Source organism: Chelonoidis abingdonii, chromosome 25 (genome assembly GCF_003597395.2).
Source record: "Chelonoidis abingdonii isolate Lonesome George chromosome 25, CheloAbing_2.0, whole genome shotgun sequence".
Lineage (NCBI taxonomy): Eukaryota > Metazoa > Chordata > Testudines > Testudinidae > Chelonoidis > Chelonoidis abingdonii.
Genome location: NC_133793.1, coordinates 5242451 through 5267589, shown reverse-complemented (window position 1 = coordinate 5267589; position 25139 = coordinate 5242451). Strand labels below are relative to the sequence as shown.

The 25139-nt window shown below is 47.9% G+C and overlaps 1 protein-coding gene across 2 annotated transcripts in view; it reads right to left on the bottom strand.

Moving 5' to 3' along the window:
* The window catches only part of CSMD2 (CUB and Sushi multiple domains 2), a 562181-nt gene that overhangs the window by 35287 nt on the left and 501755 nt on the right, over nucleotides 1-25139 (bottom strand). For both annotated transcript variants that reach the window (XM_032802693.2, XM_032802696.2), the window contains 8 exons: nucleotides 21846-22031; nucleotides 20509-20703; nucleotides 18733-18906; nucleotides 18110-18283; nucleotides 13762-13935; nucleotides 12116-12304; nucleotides 8099-8272; nucleotides 4536-4718 (listed from right to left, as the gene is read on the bottom strand). In XM_032802693.2, coding sequence (XP_032658584.1) covers nucleotides 4536-4718; nucleotides 8099-8272; nucleotides 12116-12304; nucleotides 13762-13935; nucleotides 18110-18283; nucleotides 18733-18906; nucleotides 20509-20703; nucleotides 21846-22031 — 1449 coding nt within the window. The remainder of the gene's footprint in view (nucleotides 1-4535; nucleotides 4719-8098; nucleotides 8273-12115; nucleotides 12305-13761; nucleotides 13936-18109; nucleotides 18284-18732; nucleotides 18907-20508; nucleotides 20704-21845; nucleotides 22032-25139) is intronic.

The window sequence follows — 25139 nt, the reverse complement described above, 5'->3', positions numbered from 1 at the left end:
CCCGCCTGGTCTATTTAGATGATAAGACCTGCAGTGCAGGGACGGTCTTGTCTTAAATGTCCGTACTCTGCCAGATACAATGGGGTCCTGATCTCAGCCGGTGCTTCTAGGGACTATAAACAACTTGCGCCCACACCACTTGGCAATGGCAACAGAAGATTCTGCCCAGCGCAGCGCCTGCAATGAGCTGGCGCAGCCTTGCTTTGAAAAGGGCAAGATGGCAGCTTGATCTCTGTCCCCTTTCATTTCTCGGCCTCTTTGGCAACATTAACAAGGATAGCAATTAATCAACGGTGCTTTTTCTGTGCTATAGACCTTGGGCTACTCAAGAACAGATAGAGCTCCTCCACGCTCATTTTGCATCGCGGCTAAAAGAAGGGAACGATTTTCACTTGCTGGGCAAGGTTGAACTGAGGCCCTGCAGGCCCCTCCTGACTTGATTAGGCTTTCTGTTCCTAGCCGCCGAGCGTGAGGTGTGAGTCAGAGACAGACAACACCCTACAGAGGCACTGAATGGCTGCGTTGGCATGCTGGAGCTTTGCCACTCCAATGCTGAATGGGGCTCCCATGGAGACTTCCATACATTCAAATGGGCTAATTCAGAAATATGGAGGTTTTTAAATATGATTAGCCCCGACTTAGGGATATGGAACAAATTAATCACTCTGATTCGGATCATGCCTTGGAGACCTTTAATCACCAGGTTTTAACGAGTCGGGAAATATGGAACTTGGGTGCTGGGGATATTCTCCCTCCTCCCGTCCAAAAAAAAATAATTTTTTTTTTTTTGCTAATAAAAGACGACTCCTGGCTCTGGGAGTTCTTCTTCGACCTGAGCTTGTTTACGGAGGGTCTGCTAAATCCGATCCAAGAGTTATGCCTTCGATGAAGTTGCAATTACCTACAGACTTATGAGCAGCTGGGTCGGAACAAGCTTTTCAATATGATTTCATTAGCCTGGGAACGTGGTTATCACATTCTGCAGAAGCTAAAAAAGCCCTGCGCTGCTTGTGGTTTCCAAAGCAGACCAATCAGCTAGTGACATGTAGAGTATGCAGGCCACAGATGTCAGTGTTTGGGCTTCTATGCAGCAAAGTAGTTAAGCACACGCTTAGCTTTAAAGAGCATCAGAGGGACTGAAGCATGCATTTAAGCCCAGCGCATTTCTGTAAAGCAGGGAAGTCTGTGTTTACGTCCATCAACGCCAATAGGTCTTAAGAACATGTTCTAAGTTAAGGATGTGTATTGCCAAATCAGGTCCTTGGTGACTAAAGTCAAGCATCTAAGTAAGAAGCCTGACTTGCAGAGGCGTTGAGCACCTGTAGCTTCTGTTCAGTATAGTGCTTCTGCTTAAATATGGATTCACGCCCCATTAGGCACTGAAAGCTTTGGTCTTACCCATTACTATCCTTAGCTAAAAATACATACAGCTGATTAGGGTCCAAAGAGTTTTGGGGGGACCTTGAGCTGGGGAAGCACCTTCAGCAGTGATGGAGGCAGGCACCCTACCTGGCTATGGCCTATTGGCTTGAGGGACACTGACGGAAACAGAGCAAAGAACAAGTTTTGTCCAACTTGCCTGCGCTCTTTCCCCAAGTGCAACCTGGTGAATAGCGGGTTGGGGCCTGGGCTTGGCCCCCATCCTGCCCAAACGTGCCTGTCTGGGTAGATAATTGCTTCCAGTTGCACTGGCTGCCCCTGTGGGGGCACATGGGGGTGGGAAAAAGGACTTTGCCACCTGCTTTCCATCTCTTCCAAAATGCACATGCCCGGGCCAGCCATGATTCAAGCACTGCTGGTTAAAACCCCACCACCGTGCAGTGTGGGACAAAAATGACCGTGCACATGGCTATACCAGTGGCCGTGGGGATGCCAGGCTGGGAAGCAGAGTCAGCATTGTTGGCTCAGTTCTCAAACCCTAGGTTCAAAGCCTGACTCAGGTCAGTGAGCCAGTGGCCTAAGTCTCCAATCAGCCCATGTCCCAAACCTTCCCCTGCACCATTTGGCACAACTGACAGTCTGCTCAGTAGAGACAGGGCTGGAGTAGCTGAGAGAGGGGCACTGGGGAGTCTGAGACTGGCTTGGCAGAGGGGCTGCAAGTCAGGGTATCTGCAGCATTGCATGTGGCGAGCCCCGCACTGGAACAGGAAGGGGGTGCTGCGGATTAGAACAGGGAAGTTTTGGCAGAGCTGTGTTGGTTCAGGGTGCTGGGGGAGGCTGGTTGTGTTGCAGGTCAGGATTAAGAAGATGTGAAATAACTGCAGGTGAAGAGCTTGCATAACCCTGCTTGTGCTGCTTCAATGCTGTTAGTCCTCACTCCTGCCTGCCTTAAATGTACTCACAACATTAAAACAAACAGATGGAAATCCCTGTTCCAGAAAGTCAAATCTAAGACTCAGAGTGCAGCCCCACGGATACCTGACTGTGTTTGCACCTTGCCATGAATACAAACGACAGAGACACAGCGCACGACTCTGCACTGAGAATGACTTGCCTATTTCGCTCGGCAAGGGCCTAACTCTAAACCACCACATTACAGGAATAATGTTACTATTATTCATAAAGCTGTGATTCAAAACTAAAATATCCCCACTGCATCCTGGTGCCTTTTGAATTTGAGGGGTTATTGATCCCAGTATTAATATATACAGCCCCTGCCGATCCCCTCTACCAAAAAAAGGGGGAAAAGAAAAAATAATGCCCCTCCCATCCCAAGGCCTCGGTAAATTAATAAACGTGACGCAGTGTCTTCAATCAAGGGCTGCATCAGTCTGGAATAAATTTCCAATTCATTTAAACTTTCTCCGAGCTCTTTCAAATCAGCTGAGGAGAAGGGCTTACGCAGGCCTCCATGCTCTTCGGTTTCCTGCCTACTTTGGGGCTTTTGTTCTTTTGCAGATTGATTTTTAAACACTTCTGTAATAGCAACAGGCAGCAGAGTGGCTCACAGGAGCTGGCCTAGGGTTTATCAAGTTGGATTAGGGGGGTTTATTCTTTTTCTTCAAACAAAATAAAATGGATTTTTTAAACTAAAAAAAAAATTATTAGGATTTTAATTTGCATTATGTACCACTGTGTCATGTAACTTACTCATGCATACACCAGCTCTGGCTTTCACAAAGGTTCCAGGCAAGGAAAGTTTCCCTTTTTTGTGAATTTTCTCCCCCAAACTGGTATTTAATCCATTGGTGTGGCACCGGCTTTGGACATTCTAAGCCCAGAAGGAACCATCACGACCATCTAGTCTGACTCCTGGATAGCCCAGAAGGAACCATCACGACCATCCAGCCATTCCTGCACCCAACCCAATAATTGGTGAGGTGGGAACACGGGCTGAACAGAGCTGAGGATCAGCCTCCAGCTGACACAACCAAAGTAAAACAGACAAAAGGGCTCTTCCTCATTCCAGCCTCAGATGCTGAAATGAACCCAGCCATCATGGGGCCCCAGTGATACCACAGCATGAGGCATGGCAGATCCAGGTTGGACACAGCACAGAGGGTGTTGCCTCTGAGACATGTGCATCCAACTCCTCCCCTACTGGGAAGTGGAACATGTGAGATGAGACTTGCAGGTATTTGGAGGGTGCAGAAGTGTGAATCACTGTCCTCTCAAAGATTGGCAGGAAACCCTGGAGCAAGCTAATGAAACAGGTGCCCCTCGTGGTTTCTTGCCAACTGGAGCAGGGGGGAGGCCAGCCGTGCTCCTGCCCTCCCCCCTTAGGGGAGGAAGTGGGGCTTTGGTATGCCTTCTGCCCCTCCTGAACAGCAAGACTGGGTGTGAGGCAGCCCTCTTTATCCTGCTGTGATAAGGTGGGCACTACAACACCCATGAGCCCCCTCCCTGCTGCACATCCCCAATCTCCGGCCAGGCGAGGGGAAAAGTCCTGCGCCAGAAAGTAACTGGGCTCTGTCTGGAAGCTGCGGCTGCCTGGCGGCAGGGAGCTGCAGAGAAGCTGAATGCAAAGGGGAATCTCCAGCAACAGGATGCAGAGCCAAGGGCAGACCAGGCTGTGAATGGCGTACATGACAGCGGGGTGCAGGTCTGTGTGGGACCTTAGTGGCAGCAGCTGGGCAGGGAACCACTGCAGAAAGGCCCCAGAGAGACACAGTAACTGAGTCTGACCTGGAAACCCACAAACTCCTATTTGCTTGAACAGAGTCTGGACTGAGAGGACACCTGAGGCTCTAGGCCTGGACTCTACGTTGGTCAGCTCCTGGGACCCAGACATTTCTTGCTATGGCTCACTTTGAACTGTAACTGTTTCAGCCTCTGTGCCTAGGGTATTTGTAACCTTTCCCTTTCCTGACAAGCTTAGTAAAATATCTTGGCACTTCGCCATGTGTCTGAGTGGTTACTGGGACCCATCAGGACTAGCCCTCACTGGGCCTCACCAATGAGACAATCATGGTGCTTGCCTCCGAGATGTGATACATGGGGCACATACCAGCATCATCAGGGGTGTGGCGTACTCCACGATTGAGCAGCCTCAATGGTTCCCCTGGAGAGACAGCCCTCAAGGAGGGGAGTGGTACCTTCGCACTCGGGCTGCATGCCACTCCAGGAGCCATTGGCATGGCAGGTCCTTTCCGACGAACCCCGGAGGGTGTAGCCCGGTTCGCAGCTGAACCGAACCATGCTGTCCACACCAAACTCGCTGCCCAGCCTGATGCCGTGTGAGGGGATCCCTGGGTCACCACATGTTCCCTGGCTGCCTCCTGCCAAGCGGAGAAAAAACACTTTGTCAGCAACAGCCAGGGGCAGCAGGGCAGGCATCGGTCCTGGCCCATCTTCCCCCCAGCGGCAGAGAGGAGTCACCTGTGTCACACAAGCAGCTACCATAGAGCAGCTAGTCTATAAGCTGTATCCTCTCATTAACCTTCTAGTTATCCGCTGGGATCAGAAAGCCATAGTTATTGGAGCTTCATAGATTTTAAGGTGGAAAGGGACCATTGTGACCTTTAAGCCTCATCTCCTCCACAGTGCAGGCCATAGAATTTCTCTTGGTAGGGGGAAACCCACCTATAAACCCATCCACTCCCTCTCCCTGCTGTCCCGGGGACGGATGTCTTCCAATGTTCTGCCCAGTGGGTTTGATTAAATATCCCTAAATGATAAGCCTTCCATCCTTCCCTTGGGATACTAGACACAACCCAAGAGATCTCACAGCCACTACGTTTTTTTTCTTATAGCCAGCCTGAATTTTCTCCCTCAGTTTCACCCCTCTGCTCCTGGTGACTCCCTTGGAGCAGCAGAATTACATAGCAGGCCAGGGAGCTCCAAATTCCCATCACCCACTGGTGATGTGTGTGTGTGGGGGGGAGCGTCTAAAACTGCTCTCCCACAAGTCATCCAAGCCTTGAAACATGGTGGCTGTTACAGCCCTGGCGAGGTATGTTCCATTATACCGCACACATCATGGTAGTAAGTGGGAAGGGTGAAATTCATCTGGTGGGGAAAGCCAGCAAAGTCCGAATGTAGCTCTTGTGCTGACCTTCTGCATGGGTGGTTATTTCATCCCATGAGTCTACTGTCTTTGGAAGCTCATAGCTTTTTGAGCACTTGCAAAAGTGGTCCCATGCCTCCTGAATCTCCAGAAAGAAACCTGGACAGATGCAGAGACTTTCTGCAGCAGCTGCTTAGGCAGCAAGAGGTTTGTTTGCCAGCATCAGTCAGGCGGATGGTTCCCCTCCAAGCAGAAATGATGAGATGCTCAAAGCCTCCTGCCCCAACCCTGTTATCCTTGCAGAGCAAGGAGCTGTTAGCTTTGCAGCACAGACATGCTAGGAACCCAGCCGAGAAACATCCGCTCGCAGAAATTGCTAATGCTCGGCACTACATGAAAAAAGAGGCAGCTGAAAAGGTTGCCTTGCAGGGATTCTTTGAGAACATGTCTCCCCACATCCCAGGCTCATGCCAAGCCTGTTTGTTATCAGCTCTCTCTGCTAATGATCTCTGTAAACACACTAGCCCCAATCCAGGCAGCAATATTTCACTTTACAGTTAGAGCTGAAGCCCCTGGCTCCCAGGCCCTCTGTGCTTTGCTACAGTAATGAGCTTTGCGGCATTGTGCTGGATGTAAAAAATAATGAAGACATTTGTCATCCAGGAAAACATTTGTTTTTAAAAGAGTGGCGGGAATCTCTCTGGCCTCACTGTTCTCTTCTGTGGGCGACTTATTCCAAAATGACTTGTTCTGATTTGCTAAAGTCACTGTCACAATTAACGAGCTGCCTGCACATGGTGAAAATCTTTGCATTGGAAACAGCCTCAGCTGGATTCTGGCCTCTATGGATCACTCTGGGTTGCAAAGGATGGCCCCGGAGGACAATTTCCCCAGTGCAGGAGCACTGCAGGGGTGGCATAGATGGCCCTATGCTTCCCTTAGTATAGGGGAGTGCTGGGGGCAGGAGGTGGCATGCTGAACAACGGAGAATCAGGCCCTTAATTGATGTTTGAATTGCTGATTATTAAAGCACACGCACAAGACAAAAGGTCTGATTCCCCATCACATTAGTTCTTATTTGCCCAGTGCAAGTTGAGTTTGGTGTGAAGAAGTAGCAAATCAGAATTGTTCGCTGACACGTACCAGTGGTCATGTTTCATGCCCACTTTGCAGGGTTGTAAATGACTCACATAGGGTGCAAGGAAGCTGGGAGGGGTAGCGGGGAGAAAATCAGGTCTCAAGTGGTTTGGAGTTTGTTGCAGAGGATGAGGTTTTCAAAAGAACACGGCACTAGCCTAACTCTGTTCTCTCTGAAGTCACCAGCAGAACTTCCGTCCCACTGGTTTCAATAGAAGCAGAGTTAGGCTAATGCTGAAGCCTTTTGAAAAAAATGGATATGAATTAAAGAAGAAACTTTCCAAGTGGCCATAAAACACTAAGCAAATCACAAATTGTTCTGTAGATATGTCCTTCAGAGAGGATGAAATTGTCTTTTAATATTTCCCCCCTTTTAAGTGCAGGTTAAACTTGGTCAAGTGGAGCTGCTAGGTCGAAAGTGGCAAAATTAAAAATTAACCACTTCCCCCTACTGCCTCTGCTCCAGCTAGAGTCCCATCTCCTGCGTGCCTTGCTCTCAAGGGGGTGGAGGGCTGCAGGGGATGGGGGTGGGGCTTTACACAGCTCAGGCAGTTTTTCAATTCCATCTGTGAGGGAATCCGCTGATTTTGTGACTGAAGAGACTTGGATGTGGCTGAGGAACAAGACTGGAACAAGGATGGATTCTTCTCCCCTGATGCCCTACCCCAGATTCTCATTATCACATGTGAGGTTTGCTTATCAGGACATTTCTCAACCCCTCTCTGGTCCAGAGTTTCAGAACAGCTCAGCTCTCAGGGAGGCACCAAGATGAGTGGCCAGATCTTCAAAAAATTTCCCTCCAAGTGTTGAGATGGGAGCTGAGGGTTCTTGTGAACCTATCACTTATTTTGACACCTGAGCGCTTTTGAAAATATAGGCCTGATGGCTGGCAATGAGCACTTGGAAATCGGTTACTGTGAGTCTATCTCTGCCTGTCGTGGACACGGGAGATCCCATGTATATGTGCATTATCCAAGTGATGTGTGGCACACGGCACAGCGCTGCTGCATGGAGCAACAGCTCAGGTGTGGAACATCTGACTTATCTGAATGCATGAGAGAGAGAGAAAGGAAGAATCTGAGGTTACATTGTGAGGAGTAATTTGTGAGTATGAAACCTCCCCCAAATCAATGCTCTTCACAGAAGCACAATAGGAGCCATTGAATAGCAAAGAGCAGGCTGTAGTATTGACTTTGCTGTGTTCTTTGTTATGTTTAGAGCATTCGCTGCAATGGTTTATTCATCCTGTGCCACAGGACAAAGTTTACTCTTTATCAGTGCCCGCTGTCCAAGGTTCTGGAGGCTGGACCGCTGAGCTCCAGCTGGGCTTTCCAAGTCCTGCAGGATCCAAATCCCTCCTTTGTTCCGAAGACTATAGATCTGAGAGGCCTTGCGGCTTCTCTTCTCCAGCTGGAGGCTGGGTGGAAGTGTGGTGGATTGTCTCCCTCCCTGTGGGCCTGTGAAGAAGCAAAGGGTCATCACACTAACCCTGGCCAAGTCTCCTGGCCTTCTCACCTGAGCAGTGAGGTGGGGAGCCACTCCAGTGCCCGTCCAGCTGGCACATGCGAGTGGAGTTGCCAATCAGACTCCGCTTCCCCAGACAGCTATAGCGGATGACAGACCCTACCGTGTACCTATCACCTGAGATCTGGGAGTGGGGCAGGGAGCCAGGATGGCCACAGGAAACCACTGAAACAAAGAGAACAATATTATGGCTTGCATTACTGTCTAACTGCAGGGGACGAGCATTCAAAAGGAAGGTGCAATGAGTGCAGCTGCAAAACACTCCCTTTTTGCACCCACAAAGTGGAATTTGCAGAGACAGAACAATCAATAGTTATGGGCCAGACCCCTCAGTCGGTGTAAATCAGTATAGCTCCACTGACTTAGAGTCATAGAGTCCTAGACTTTAAGGTCAGAAGGGACAAATATGATCGCCTAGTCTGACCTCCTGCACAACGCAGGCCACAGAATCTCACCCACCCATTCCCGCAACAAACACCTAACCTATGTCTGAGCCACAGAAGGCCTCAAATCATGGTTTAAAGACTTCAACAGAGCCTCACCAATTTACACAAGTTGAGGATCTGGCCCTGAGTGACCTTAGCATGAACTGCCCATTGAAATCTTGCATACCCTTGCTCCCTACTCAGAGGAGCTGGCACAAGAGTCATGCACCACTGAGGTGCTCAAAATAAAGTTGCAGTGGTGCACAAACCTTGCATTGGTCCTCGGGATGGATTTCCCTGGGGCTGGTCATGTAAACATTTGCACAGGGGCTGTCCCAGGTCTGTGCATGCAAATACTCAAATGCACACCCAAACAAGGATTCTCCAGGTATGCACTTTGCACGTACCCAGGAACATCCATCCCTTATTAAAAATGAATATTTACACACTCACACGCACATATCCCTTGGCAGTGTGGGATTCTGTCAACACATGGCCATATTAGAGGCAATGTCACACCTGATGAAATTACTCTGGCAGCTTGTAAGAACCGCTCACCCTATGATTGCTAGTAAAAACATTGTTAACAATAATTAATTGGTTTATTTAGCTTAGCTATTAGGGTAGATGAAGCTTGGCTGTTCACAAACAAGCTGAGAGCTCTAAAGGCGATTAAATATGATCTGATCTAAAAGAATCTTAATGGGAGGGCCACATGCCATTAGGATTTCTGAAGGGAAATATCAGCAATAGATGCATTTCCCCTTTCTGCGTAGGTGGAATGCATGATGTATACCTCAAGAAAAAGAAAAGGGTGCGGATGTTTATATACAGTTTGTGGGCACTGAAAGATACTGGCACAGAGCTGTGACTAAAATCAAGGCCTTTTTCAAAAGAAATAAGTTTGATAGCTAATAAACTCATACTGTAACTAACAATCCCATAATGGATACTCCAGCAGGCACATCTAAGCTAAAAATCTGTGACCGTATTGGGGGTTGTAAAGCATTTGTACAGACAGTCGGAACAAATTTCTTCCATTGTGCTAGATTTTGCTGTGGTAGATTTCACTTATTGTATCAGAGTCCCTCTTCCACCCCTTAGAGAACAGGATTTTTTCCTTCTCTAAAATACTCACTAGCCAAAATGCTCAAACCTGGGTTATCTGAAGGTAAGGTTCCTGGGTCTACATTTTAAAAAGTGAGTAGTGATTACAGGTGCTAAATAAACTGGCCTGATTTTCAAAGGTGGTGAAAACACCAATAAAATCCTCTGAAGTCAATGGAAGCTGTATGTGCTCAACATTTTTAAACCACAAGACCATGTTTATTTAGCGGCTTGGCTATGGATGTAAGGACCCCGGCTTGAGGTACCCAGGTATGAGCAGGTTGGCTATTTGATTTGAGTGCCTGTAGATTCTAAGGATGTGATTATCACTTGTCAGTTTCCCATGGCTTGTGCAGCATGCTTGTAAATGTAAGATGGTGGCATGCTGGTAACAAAAGAAAAGAAAATGTGCCAAAAAACTAGTTTTTATGACTTGGTGTAAAAAGGATAAATAAACAAATTAATAATAATAATTAAAAAAAAAGATTGAGGCTTTGGAACAGCTCAGCTGAATGAAACTTAGGTGACTAGGTAGGAGATTTGATTGTCTCCCTCCATTTCTGACTGTTTGACCTATTTGTCGTGCAAGGTACAACTCCTGAACAGCAGATGCACCAATTGCAAGTAAAAGAAATCCTAATGATTTTACTCTTGAAGAAGGAATGTAAACACGAAAATCAATAACCATCGCTCATCTGGAGCTGGTGTGTTTCCCTTTCACCTCACTTGCCCCCTGTCCCTACCTCATAGCCTTTCTTCCTTGTTAAGTGCTTTCTGGGTTTCATGGAAAATTGACTGGATCCACTGAGACTTTAACTGAAAGGTTATGTCTAGCTGTGCAGGAATTAAGCACATCCATAGAGAGGTTCTGCGTTCTCTGTCTGCCTGAGCAGCTATATAATTTGCAATCACCTTTGCTGGGTTATAATGATACATTTGGCAGCTTTGGATTTTCTGTTGGGGCCCATTACATGCATGGTGAATTATGTCATTTTCTCAGGGCCTAATCCAATGCCCATTGCAATCAGTGGAAAGACTCTGCAGTCCGGCTCCAAGTGCAGTGTGATTTAGTTGCTAGAGCACTGAACATGGACTCAGAAGACGTGGGTTCTATTCCTGGTTCTGCTGCTGGGTGTCTCGGGCAAGTCACTTTGCCCTTCTGTGCCTCGGTTTCCCCATCTGTAAGAAGGGGAGAGTGATACTGCCCTCCTGTGAAGTGCTTTGAGATCTATTGATGAAAAGCATTATGGAAGAGCTAAGTATTACTAGTCCAGTGTCCTCAGCTGCCTGACTAGTATGAACCTCCTGTACTGTATTACAGAACTTGTCTCTATCTATCTGTGGGTTTTGTACACTGCCTCTCTCTCATTGTACCTAAGCACCATAGGATTAGATGATGCTATACTACTTGAAATTTGTCATTGTTGTTATAAAATGTTTTTCTTACACGGTGTCTCATCCTATCTGGTTCCAAACACCAATCTTCGTGGATATATGGGTCCAGACTTGGTTGGGGCTCAGAGTTCTTGGGTCTAATATACTTTCAAGGTGACAGGAGCGTGTGTGCGCGCACATGTGAGCTATAAAGCACTCATAAGCAACCACACCCCCCAGGGTGCATTATGAGGCTGCCCTCTAGGCATGCCTCATGAGACAGAAAGAGTTCTCCAAGACCTGAGCCCAAACTGCACACCCTGCAGTGTATTCAAATGTTGTTTCGATCAGTTCTGAGTGGTGCGGCTACTGGCTCAAAACCACACAGCTCAGAGCTCCCATCTCCTAAGTCAGTCTGCTCCCTTAACCCAAGTCTTGGCAAAGAATCTCCCATCTCTCTGCACTGTGGCTTTATGTATAAAGATCTGTAACTAACTTAAAGGCAGCAAGCATTAAGGTTACTTTAAGGGGAAAAAAATCTACAGCAAGAGTCAAGAAGCGAGTCCCAGGGAACATGCATTTTGCAAAAGAATAAGAGCAATGAAGGTGGTTATTTCGATACTGAAGTAATGTTACCTTTCTCAAAAGACATGTGAGTGGGTGGGTGGACGTTCGGAAGTGTACAAACTGTGCTAAATCTGCTGTGGCTAATTACACGCTGCCTTGCTATAAATTCCGTGTGTGGGATCCACCGGAGCACTGATGCTTCCCTTCGCCACCTACGATATTGTTGCTGGAGCGGAATGGGGTCAGAAATCCAAACTCAAAGGTGTCTGCATTTCATTGGTGGGTGAAAGGATCCCTGCCTAACCTAATCTCTCCCTAGACCATATTTTTTCCCTTCTAGGGGCGCCAACCAAAGCCTGGTGAAGTGGATAGGAAGACGAACATTGACTCCAGTGGGCTTTGGATCAAACCTTGTAGGTATCATTCAGCTAAAGAGTGACGGAAACTCTTTGGGATGAAAGGCTGCAATGGATCATTTGACTACGACTTCTTTAGCAATGCCCTAAACAAAAGGGTTAGGCTCTGAACAACTTACAGAGACACTGTGGGAGGGACCGGTCCCAAGTGCCATCCCCCTGACAGGAAAGTACATGTGTGCCCAATAAGTAATATCCATGGCTGCATTGATATGAGACAGTTGTTCCAAAGCTGAATCTGTGAGGACCACTCGGCTGCACTTGACGGATGCTGTTTTCCAGGTGCCCGGGGTCAGTACAATTTACAACTGCAAACAAATAACAGAAAACAAAAATACAAAACAAAGGGTGTAACAAAGAACAAACGACTCTCCAAAGAAGGAGGAAAAGGGGAAGAAATCTCAAGTCACACATTCCGCAGTTTGGGGTCTCTTTTTTTCTGTTTTTTAAAAAAAAACAATCAAACAAAATAATTGGATTTAAAAGAAGAGATCGTCTTCTGGGCCCGATCCTGCCATGTGACGTGCCGAAACAGAGCCTCACTGATTGGCTCACTGCAGGATCGGGCAGTTAGCACGCAGGTGAGAAGAGCTGACTTTACCATTGACCAGGCAGCAGTAGGGACAGAGATCCGTGGCTTGACGGAGTATAGAGGAACAAAGTGCAGGGATGGGGAGGGGCGGAGGGAATTTGGTAAGTGAACTTTAATGCTAATACTGAAGGAGGCAGGAAGCCCTGGAAATGAGAGGGGAGAGAGGTTAGCATATGGGAACATGACTGAGTGTTTCTGGGTCAGATCCTCGGCTGGTATGGATTGGCGTATCCCCACTGACTTCAATGGAACCTATCCTGATTGAGACCAGCTGCAGATCTGGCCCAGTGATTTTTTTTTCTTATTAGCAATTCAAACATAAATAGATTGGAAGGTGGTAGGGAAGGGGGTGAAGCCTCAGGATTGGGATCAGCTCTGGGTGCAGTGCCCCTGAACTCAGGGGGGAGGGAGAGGGGTTGTATCTGCTTATGCCACATAGGAATGTTTGGCTTTCAAACATCACTCTTATGTTCCCACTCAGCTGCAAACTCTGCTTTATATTGACTCATGATGGCATCTAACTGGATTTCAGGAACCAGGAGTAACCAAGGACATGGCACAGAGAGAAACAAAGTCCAACTCACCTTGATCACAGAGTGTGGCATTTGCACCGTTCCTTCATCAGCAAAACCCCCATCGCATCCTCTCTGTGCTTCCCACTTACCCTCCCCTGCTACCTTAATAGCACCATATCAGCTGAAGGAATGACTGAGCAGGAAAAACAAAGCACAGCTCCAGTCTGCAAGGGTTTTTCCCTGGGCCAGAGTCGCAGCTGGTGAAAACTGGCAGAGTTCAACCCACATCGACAGATGGACGTGACGCTGAAAGCGACGGAGTGGTGCAGATTTACACCAGTGGAAGATCTGGCCCAGGGTTTGTAATTAGAAATCAAAAAGTTCACGATGAGAATAGAAGAGGAGTCCCCATGAGTGGAACATACCCTTCTTCTACTGCCATTTCCCATGCGGCCCCTTTGATACACCCATGTGCTTGAGGAGAGGGGAGTCGAGCTGCTGCTATTCCACTGTCACAACCCCATTACTCTGCACACCTGAAGGCATTTCTGATCCTTGGACTATAGCTCAAACCACCATCTACCCCTTCCAGCACATTTGTACGCTCCAGGCCTCAACCCCAGTGGGCGAATGAGGGCCAGGGGGAAGACGAACTTACTGTGGCAGGTGGGAAGGGAGTTGCTCCACTGGCCGTTCGCCAGGCACTGTGACTGGGATGCCCCTTCCAAGTGGTAACCGACGTTGCATACAAACTTGGCCACATCGTTCAGGTTGAACTGGCTCCCCTGCGTCAGGCCGTTGGCTGGGTTGCCCGGGTGACCGCAAGTGATGGCTACAATCAGAAAGTGGGGACGTTACCTCTGTGGCCCTCGTGGCTGCAGAAAGTGATCCTTCAGCCTGGAAGGACAGTTCTCAAGGAATAAGGTCACCAAGAAAATACCACCATATACCACAACAGACGCCCTCAGCATGGAGGGTCATGTCTTTGGAACGACACTGATTTATACCAGCTGGGGATCTCTCCCTCTGTTGCTACTACTGGGGGCGTTTCCTAAGGGAGTTCAGCACTCAATTCCCACTGCATTTCACTGTGATTTGGGCACCTAATGCCCCTAGGCTCCTCTGAAAATCCCAGCATTATTATCCATTCATTCCCTGAGCACCCACAGATGTGCTAGGCTCCACTGAGACATTCAAAGCCATGAGGCCTGATTCTTCTCTCTCTCACCCTGGTGTAAACCAGAAGTTACCCCTTTGAAGTCCATGGAGTCACACTTGGCGGGGGGGGGGGCGGAGGGGGAGGAAGGGGAGAGGAAATAGATTTAACAGTAAGAAGAAAATCAGGTTCCTGTTACCTAGCACAAAGAGCGCACAATCCAAACGGCACGAGATGAGAGAGAGGAACATAAACCCTCCTGCTTTAGGGAGTAAATCAGCTTTTAACTGATGGGGGTTAGGAAGAAACCCATCAGCAGATTATCCCAGAATGTCTACTGCAGGGTTTTCTCACACCTTCCTCTGAAGCAACTAGGGCTGACCACTGTCAGAGACAGGACGCTGGGCTAAATGGCCAGGGTCTGACCCAGTGTGGGATGCTTATGTTCTGAAGACAATACAAGGGGTAGGGTGGGGACAGAGAGACAACGGACACAACAAAAGGATTATGTGGACAACCAGTAGAGACAGTGCTTGGATTTAATATAGACTTGGTTGGCTCATGGCTGGTTGGCCCCCTCACCACCAACAGAAGCATGGTTGGCTCATGGCTGGTTGCGCCCCCTTCTACAGAAACAAGTCTTAAAGGATTTAAAGCCATAGCAACCCTACTGCAAGGAGTAAAGTTGGGGACCATTACTCCAGAGTACAGCAGTATTTTCGGTTTGCAAAGGAAGCTTGAGGATTTTCAGCTTCTGGCCATGTTAAGAACATGGCATCCTTCGATAGTCAATAAGAAAGCAACACTGATTGGAGGACATAGGAATTGCCGCAGTGGAACAAACTGATAATCCATTCCTAGAAGTCCAGTGTTTTGTCTCCGACAGCAGCTGTGCCAAATGCTACAGAGGAAGGTGAGAAAAAATAATATACCATGGGGAGAGAAATTTCTTCCAGACACTAGCTGGTGACTCGTTTACATCTTGAAGCATGAAGATTGATAGCGTTTTGGTGCTACACAAAGCAGATGTCAGGCTCTCTCCGAGGTACCTATGAGTCACCATTAGGGTCCTATTATAGCAGTTATGAACTAGGTGGTGGATTCTTTGTCAACATAAAAAGGAGAGTGCACCTATCACAAATTCAAGTTCATACATAGCATAGCAACTGTTGTGGAGCAGGTTTAAGAAAAGAAACATTAACAAGGCAGGGAATTATGATGGGATAACACAACGCCCCACTTCTATATAAATAATGACACAGCCTCAAGGCATCTATTTTCACAACCCAACAGTGCTCCATTTTAATTACTTTAAATGCATGTTACCCCAAAGGGCTGCTGTAGTTTTAATTACTTTGAGGCCATCTTTGAATATCAGGTCCGCCTGCAGGTGTGAGATGGCAAGTATCCTCCATGCTGACTCAACTCCTTGGCAATGCAGCTGAGGTTACCAACACACCAGTATCAGTTCGATGGGGAAGAGGGCTCAGGATGCCAAAGAAGGAAATGAAGCTAAGCTAAGCAACTGAAAGTGCTATTAAGGACCCTGTGTTAGAAAGGTAGGTCACCAGTGCGAAGTGCATTGATGCCGTCAAGCAATGGGACCTGTTTCATTCAAATGGGCTGGGCATACAGACCTTCTGTTGGATTTGTTCCATGAGAACCCAACCGACCCATGAAAAGGCATGTGCTTTACAAATGCTATGGTTTAATTAATCTAACTGGCTGAAGGTGTGGTTTGAAAATTCCCACCAGTCAATAATGGTTGGCTACCCAGCAATCTGACTGACTGGCCCAGGCTCATTACTCACCTAGTGGGCTAAATGTGTTTTCTGCATCTTATTGTGGATCACAGATGGCTAGTAAAGATGAACCAAAATCTTGCCTCTAAACACTCTCACACTTTGGGTGTATTTGGAATCTGGTCTCAGACCCTGAGCCCAATTTTCATCTGACATTTATCCTCATAACAGAATGAAGGTAAACCCTGGGTACAAATGGCCCTGAATTTTGGAGCATCCATAAAGTTTTGCAGTTTGAGTCCAGCTCTAACAATCAGACTTGTGTCTGTATTATTTACTGTTTTGCAGGGCATCTATTGGCTGCTCTGTATCTTGCTCTGAAATGAATGCTGCTATTGCATCTGAACACATAAAGCTACAGCACAGATAGGTGAGGTTGGAAGCAAACAACCGACAAACCAGGATATGAAATATATGGACTGCTTCATCTGTTGATTAGAAGATATTAACATCATAGTCAGAAAGTCAGTGAGTTATTTAACTAGCTTATTTACTGAAAGGAAAAATTGGCATTTTAGGCAAGGTGACTCCTAAAAATTATCATGGGATAGGGACTAATTCTCCTCTGACTAACGCCTGTGTAAATCAGGAGTAACTCCACTGATGTCTATAAAGTTGCTCAGGTGTAAATGAGCTGAGAATCAGTATTTTGAGCCAGATTCTGGCCTCAGGTCTAAATCCAGACTAGCTTCATACATTTTAAGGCCAGAATGGGCCATTACGATTTTGTCTCCTGTAACGCACAGGTCCAGAGAACGTCACCTGGTCACTCCCACATCTATACCAATATCTTCTAATACAACCACAAGTTATCTTTTAGGCAGACATCCACCTTTGCCATGGAGGTTTTTCTATATGACTTCAATACGGTTTCTCCAGTTTGATACCAGTGGACCTGAGATCGGACTATAGAATGGTATTATTCCATTCCAATGTACCTCCCAGGACATGGTCCTATGGCACAGACACAAGTGCAGCAACTTCATAAGCTCTCATCAGTTAAAAATATATGAAGAAAAATAAAATAAACCCAAGAAAAAGGTGAGAGGATTTGTGGATCTTACACTGAAATGTGTACAGAAAATCAACGGTCAATATTTCAAATCTTGCTACTCACGCTACACATTCTCTTGCACATGCACGTGAGATATTCATGCACACAAGCACTCATTTTGAATTCACAATGGTTGTGGACACAAAGGGAGGCAACACATCATGGCAATTTGTGAATATCTGGCCACAGGTATTTTAGTAAAGGGAAATTCTTTGTGCAGTAGGGATCTCTTGAACAGATGGTAGATTAGAGGCACAAAATCAACAGGGGGACAGCTCATGAGAAAGCCCATAAATCACAAGAAAGCAAAACGAGGATGGTCGCCTACACAGTTTGCCAGTCCTATTTTGTTCCCAGTATGGTGGCTGAAATCACCCTAGCTCTTCGGAACACCCTGAGAATTAATTTGTTTGCTTCCAATTCAGGGCATCTTTTGGAAACCTGATTATATTTTATTCTCTCCCTTTTGGAAATGAGTTTTAATGCTTGTGAAAGGTGCCAGATTCACAGCCCTTGAGGCTGGTGCTTGGCTAAGGAGAGGACAAGCGGTACAGAACGGGCTGCAGCCAACGTTCCTCATCCATGTGTCTCAATTTTGAGCCGGAAGGACCGCCTGCAGGTGTGAGATGGCAAGTATCCTCCATGCTGACTCAACTCCTTGGCAATGCAGCTGAGGTTACCAACACACCAGTATCAGTTCGATGGGGAAGAGGGATTTTTTTATTGTAGGCGATAGGAACAAGACTGAGATTATCTTCCCAACCCACAGTCATTAATACAGGCCTAGCTGGCAATCATTTCTCACTAGGGCTGAAACCTTGACTGATCACCTAGATGCAAAATATTCCCTCCCCAACTGTCCTTCCTTGCTCGTTCAAATGCCTTTTCCCCCAGTTGCTTTCTCAGTCTCTGACCTCCTAGATGAACAATGCCCTGACACTTCCACCTCTGTCCCTTCAATAGCAGGGCTAAATAAACCTGACAACATACTTACGCACACAGACAGGAGTCTTTCCAGACCAGTGATGGTCCTGCTGGCAGATCCTCACAGACATCCCAATGAGGCGAAAACCAGGGTTGCACTGGTACACCACGCTGCCTCGGTAGTTGTAATTCTCCCCGGTAATCTGCCCGTTGACGATGGGGTTGGGTATGCCGCAGTGCCCGGCTGGATGGGGCACACAAGGGAATCCTTTCAGAACTGTGCGCACGCAGGGGCCGGTGGCCACAAAGCAAAGGGCTTCCCATTTCTGGATATGGGGCCTGACCCAGGGCCAATGGGTGTCTTTCCAATGACAGGAATGCGCTTTGGGGTCAGGCCCAGGGGCATTTCCTAAGAGAGTGAAGAGGCCTAGTCCTCACAAAAGTAAATAAAATAGCAACAAATAAAAATAAATGTCTCACTTTCATAAACCTCTTTCATCTTCCCAATCCAAAGCTTGTTACACTCTGATCAGCTGAGCCTCAAATCCCCTTTAAACATGTGCTTAAACCCCTTTGAATTCAGTGGGAGTGGGACTTAAGCACATACATAAATTTTTGAATTGGGTTTCTGGTCTCTCGTTCCTTTGTAAAACATAATACATCACTTTACACAGATATCGCTCCAGCACCTACCCAAACATTTCACTTCAGTTCCACTCCAAAGCCCATTAGCCATGCATTCCCGCACACGCGACCCCACTAGGGTATAGCCAGTATTGCAGGAGAAGATGGCCGTGGCACCGTAGATGGTTAAAGTCCCAATCCTGTTCCCATTGGGAGGCATTGGCAGATCTCCACAGGAGATAACTGAAAGAGATCCCAAAGCATGCAGTAAGGAAGAGCGGCTGGGGGGAATGCTTTGGAATGCAATGCAGTCTGTGGAACCAAGTGTCACAAATTATTACTGAGGCCAAGAACTTATCAGGATTGAAAAAGAGGATTCAACATTTACATGGCTAATGAGAACATTCACAGTTACATGACACAAGATGAAAACATATGGGGTATAAACCCTCATGCTTCAAGACATAAGCCAAACTCTAATTGATGGGGATCAGGAAGGAACATCCCCTATGGACTGGTGTTTCCGGAATTGTCCAGTATGGGATTTCTACAGGATCTGGCAATGGTCAAAGTCAGAGACAGCATACTGGACTAGACAATCTCTATATTTTTGTATTTCAGATGCCTTTTGGGAAGATATACAGAGGTGACATTTAATGGCCTGACATATATAGGAGGTCAGGCTAGAAGATCTAATGGTCCCTTACGGACTTAAACTCTATGAATCTATGAATATTCAGGCAGCCTGAGTTCTAAAGAAACTATGAAGTGACTTCAGACGCATGACCCCAGAGATGTCCATATTTATTCTCTTCCAGTGACTGCCAGATCTGCTTAAAAGTCAAACGATATATTGTGGGGAATGTGCCCAACGTTTTAATGACCCTCCAAACTTCCCCAGTGACTGGGGGGGAAGTGTGGATCCAAAGTTTAATTATCATGAGCTGTAGACTGAGGTCCCACCCACAAAGTTCAGATCTGACCCTCTTCAAGCTTTCTGTTTGGCCAGTCTCTAATATTTTCAAACTCCCTAACACTTCGAACTCAACATGAGATTTGAGGATTGAGCTGGGTTCTTTCTGCCCCTTCTCTTGCCACCAAGATTCTGCAATTGGAATTTAGCTGACAATGCTCCCGATGAGGCAGAATAGGAACTGATTCACTCCCAGAACAGGTTGAGCCCTGAAATGTCAACAAGAGCAAAACCTTACATCTGACAGTGAAGTCGGCAGCTGCATCTCCAGACACAAAGGTTGAGTAAACGTGCCATTTCGAAGGAGTATTTTTTCTGTCTCTATCTGCACTTAAGGAGGGAAAAAGACCTTTCACAAAGGAAAGATCTAAGACACTGCAGTTGCATCAGAACAGACAGGATTCCTGGAGGAGTCACTTAATTCATTTGCCAAGAGTGTTTTGATTTACAGATCTACACAGTTTGCCCTTGTGAACTTGGCATTTGTGTCAGATTGGAAGCTCAGGTTGGATTTTCAAGTGGGATTTTTGTGTGTGTTTGTTTTAAATGGAAACTCCACTATGACACTAGTGGCAGCTGGCAGACTGGGATCTGACAGCAAAGGATGGATTCCTGCATTTGGGTCCATGTAGAGCGGTTCCATTTAAATTAAGAAGCAGATCAACATGTGGCCCATCCCTTGCTCCAAGCTTCCTTCTACCTGAGGAATTCGGCAGCACAGCAACTAAGGCGTGGTAAGGGTAGGATCGGCGTGTGTGCATGCAGGGGAGGGGGCTTGTGGGCTTGGTGGTGGTGGGGAAACAGATTCCTCTGTGAGATGTTTAACACTGCAGTCTACTCGTGAATAGGTCACTGACATTTGCCATCCTTACTTTTACACGTTGGCATAGGGTCGCCTATGCTCCACGTCCCGTTGGCCTGGCACCTGATGACCCGCTGGCCTGTGTAGTAGTATCCAGGGTCACAGATCAGCATGAGCTGGGCGTCGTACTGGTACTGGGTCTCGTAGGTCAGCCTCCATCTGTCATGCTCCACCGTGATGCTGTTGATATCGGGGCAGGTGACGGCTGGACAGCCGCCACAACAGTGGGGGAGCAAAGGAGGGGAAGCAGAAACACGGGAATTAATTAATGATTTCACTTTGGGGCTCCTTCTGCCTTAAGGCTTGTAATAGGGTGTGCTGGTCCTTTAAGGAAGGCTTCAACACCAGCCCAGACTGTTTCTGTTTACAGCCCAGAACCAGGAAATTTTGGGAGACGTAGTTTCTAGGGTTGGTGGCTTTGCAGCAATGGACACTGGGAAGGGGAGAGGGGATGCCTGCTAAGAGAGAGGTCAGGGGAAGGAAGGTCTTTCACGTCTCGGTCCCCCTCTTCCAGCATGCATTGCTGCCAAGCCTACAACTCCCAGGCATTATTCCTGTAACCCTTCTGCCCCTCTCAGTTGGCAGCAACAAGTGCCGGGTTCAGTATCCAGGGGTTCCATTTCAATAACGCAATGCAAAACCGGCTCGAGCCCCCACCCAGTGACCTGGGACAATTACATACCACCCCCCCCGCCCCGGCGCCTCTAGGAGGCAATACTTCCCCTCTTGCAAGCACGGAGTCTGAGGGTAGCAAAATCCTTTTAATAAAGGAGGGAAACAATGTGGCATCATATTGGGGAAACACCACAAACAGGATTCATAACATAAAACATGAGCAAAAGACCCACCAAGTAAGTTATGGGCTGAAACTGGACAGAGACTATGCTGGGCCTGCAGCCTCTCTTAAAGGGCCACCACACCCTCTTTTTACAGGGCTTCTTCTTCCCTTTGCCTGAATATCTGACTTTAACCTCTGAACAGAGCTAATTACAAAACAGCCGGTGATAACCTGTGAAACACAGTGGGGTAGTGTTAGGGCTTTGCCACTCAGGGGCTGTCCAGAAGTTACATAGGCATTAGGGGCGGGTCCTTAATTTTTCTTGTTTGTTTTGCTGTTACAGAGTGTTACAAGGGGCGGGTGGATCTTGAAAATTCACTCCCAAAATGTGCTGTGGAGGGCGACATTGTAGCTCTCGCTCACATGCACGTTCCATCCAGCACAGGGGGCCGTGCTGCACATTTCAGAAGACCAGAAACAAAGCCATAAATGTAACATTCCCTTGGCTGGAGAGCCTTTCCAAACCACCTCACAGATCAGGTGACCGAGCCCAGCTGGAGGCTACTCACGCATGCACTGTGGAGGGATGTTGCTGTTACTCCACTGCCCTGTCTGCAGACACTCTGTGGTGGACTCTTCTGTGGTCTGCAGGTGGAATCCCTGGTTGCAATGATAGACAGCTTTGGTACCCACGGTGTACTCCTTGCCGAAGACGATTCCGTTCTTCGGGGCTCTGGGCACTCCACAGGAGATAGCTGGGGAGGGGGAAAAATATTGCCCTCTGAGCTGAAATGTTGATAGATGGTTAATGAATGGACCTGGGCCCACTCCAGGCACCCCCACCAGTGGGGATTCCAAGCCAAACCGGCCACAGGGCTGGAAGACAGGGCACTGGACTGGATGGACTGTTGGTCTGACCGAGTATGGCCATTCTTATGTAGTGTGGTGGGCTGGAGTTCAAGGCCCTGAAAGTGTCTGGGTTAATGGGACAGCAGGGACAGAGAGAGCAAGCGTGGAGGGTTTGGCAAGGGGGCTGGTCCTAGGGGACAGAGGAGTGGATGCAGAAGCCTGTCACCCAAGCACAGGGCAGACTGGAATGCTTGTGTCAGCACTCCAGGTTTTGTACAACATGTCATGCTGACCTCTTCCCCTGCACACAGAGCTGGAAAATTGGGCAAGCAAAAGCTGTCTCTCAATCCTCTTTTCTTCATCAGCATTCACAGTGGCTGGAAAAATGGCCCGGGCTCGCCTCCAAAAATAACAAGTGGGTTCCTGCCCCTCTCTTCTTGAGTCTGGGCTAAGACAGCAGCTGGTCCATTTGGACTGGTGAGTCACGGGCCCCAACTTAGAGCCCACCCGTCTGGACTGCGGTAGGATGGCAAATGGGAATGGAGAGCTTGTCTAATGTTACTCTGCTGTTAGAAAGCAGCCAACGGAGCCTCACTGCAAAATGCCACCGCAGGCTAGAGAAGTGGAAGATGATAACAGGACTTTTAGAAACGGCCGCTTTGGGGTGGACCCCTGCACCAAATAACAGCACATGTGGTTGTCTCTTTTTAAGTGAATTTATTACTGGAGTGACCATCCCTAGAGAAAGAGCTTCCTCTGCTCAGCCACTATGTGGGCAGACTCAAAATGCACCATACAAAGGAGGGCTTGTAAAATGGGGAAACTGAGGCACAAAGGGGCACTGTGACTTTTCCAAGGTCACCCAGTGGCAGAGCCACGACTAGAACCCCAATTCCCTGAATGCCACAGTCGTGCTCTAGCCACTAGGTCACAGCTGCCGCATCCAAGCTTCACCAGTGTGGGACCCCCTCTAGTGGTGAGAGGAGTGTCCAGTCCTCCTCCTTCCTCCTCAGCTGAGATGAGGGCCCTGGTGTGCTGGTGCTGTACAAACACGCAGTGAGAGACAGCTTTGAAGGGGTTAAAAGCCACACATACAAGGCATGCAATGGGAGAGTACTGACAACCTCTCCAGGTGGGGAATGAAAATACAGAGGTAACGTGGCTTGTGCAAGGTCCCACCCAAGGAAATCTGGAAGAGCAATTCACAGTCCAACACTTCAGCCTTCCTCTTATTCACCCTCTAGGACATGAAAGGTTGCAAAACTCAGAGCCAGTCAGGACAGTGGCTTTTTGTGACATGGGCACCGTAGGGCATTGAGTGGACAGACCCATCTCATTTCATTCTGCACAGACCTGCTATTGGTGGCATGGATTTCCACCCTTAGAGGTGCAAAGTGCTTTCATCTCATTACCAGCGCTGGAGCCACTCAATGCTCCAGTCTGGAAAGCAATTAAGCAGCACCTAACATAAGCTGGTCTTGCTCATACATGTGGGTAATCCAGCAAGCAGGTATTAGCAGGATCAGGCATATCCCCGGTTGGAATGATAATCACACGTATGTCACTTCAGCGAGCTAAGGAGCTTGATGAATCCAGCTAGGAGACGGGGTGTCTAGACAAGTTGCCCTGCTGAATACCAATTTCATTCAGAGGTGAAAGAAGATGGTGCTGGAAATTCATATCATTCTTAGCTTGTCGTCAGTTTGTAATCACTTTTTTTCACACATTATATCTGATTAGAGCAATTGAAGGGGTGATCACCAAGCCAACAGCTTTTTCTCTGGTGTCTACCTCACCCTGTCTGCCCCTCAGAGTCGAAGAGAAAAAGGAGAGACAAGGAGACGGTAAAAAAAACAACCCATGGCAGCGAGTTTCAGAGCCTGGGTCAACTGACTCAGGCTTGCACTCCGGGAGGACAACAGCAGTGTAGACATTTCCACCTGGACTGAGCCCGGGCTCCAAGACCCAATCCCCTGGCTGGGTTTCAGGGCTCAGGCTTGTGCCCAAGCCCCAACACCTGCACTGCTATTTTTAGCTGCTGAAGGGTTTTGTTTCTTTGCGATGCAGAACTAGCCTGAAAGTCTTTCTATTGACTTCACAGGGCTTTGGAGCTGAGCTTTAGTGTGCATGGAACTGGAGAGTGGCGATGGCTCCGTGCTTTATGCTGGTGCAGGGATCCTTTAACACCAATGCCTTTTGCAAACCAGAGGACCTCGCGGCTGAGGCAAGGTACTGGGCCTGAGCAGAACCAACTTCTGCCACAAGTCCCCAGCATGACACAAGGATTATCATCCCCATTTGGGGAAACTGAGGCATGGAGTGCTTAAGGCTGGGCTTTTCAAAGGGGCTGAAGAGGACTGGGTGCCCAATTTCCATTTAAACTCCATGAGATTTGGACACAATTTCCTAAATTTCCTTTGAAACCCCCAACCTTACACTGGGTATCCCAGTTCCCACATCTGTAAAATGGGGATAAGTATCCCTCTTTCCTCTCACTTCTGCTGTGTGTGCACACAGCGCTTGGCACAACGGGGCTGTAGGAGCTACAATACACACAATAAATAATATTGGAGAAGTGACACCAAAGCAACTAGCGACACAGACATAATATTGGGGAGGGGGTAATGACAAGAGAAGAAGCACTAGAATGAAGGGGCCAGAGGGTAGTCAGCAATAATCTGGGTCATTCAAGCCAGATGTAGTTAAATAAAAAGTTTATTACACTACTAATCCCCTCCCTTCCCCACAAAACCCTCTTCACCTGCAGATGGCCAGGCTGAAATGTGAACAGTCCACCACAGACGGCTGGTTGGTGCATGACATGGACTCTGGCGCCCTTCACTTTGCAGTGGAAGGATGCCCCTTGGAGCGAGGGGGGTCCCCTCCCTCCCGCTCCTGAGACTGGGCATAGGCTAAGGACCCTACAGCCCCGGGCAGAGGCCCGGCCGCCTATCCCCGCCCCTAGGAAGCCAAGGGGCGGGACCGGAAGTGCAAGGCCCCCTCGGCCTGTTCCC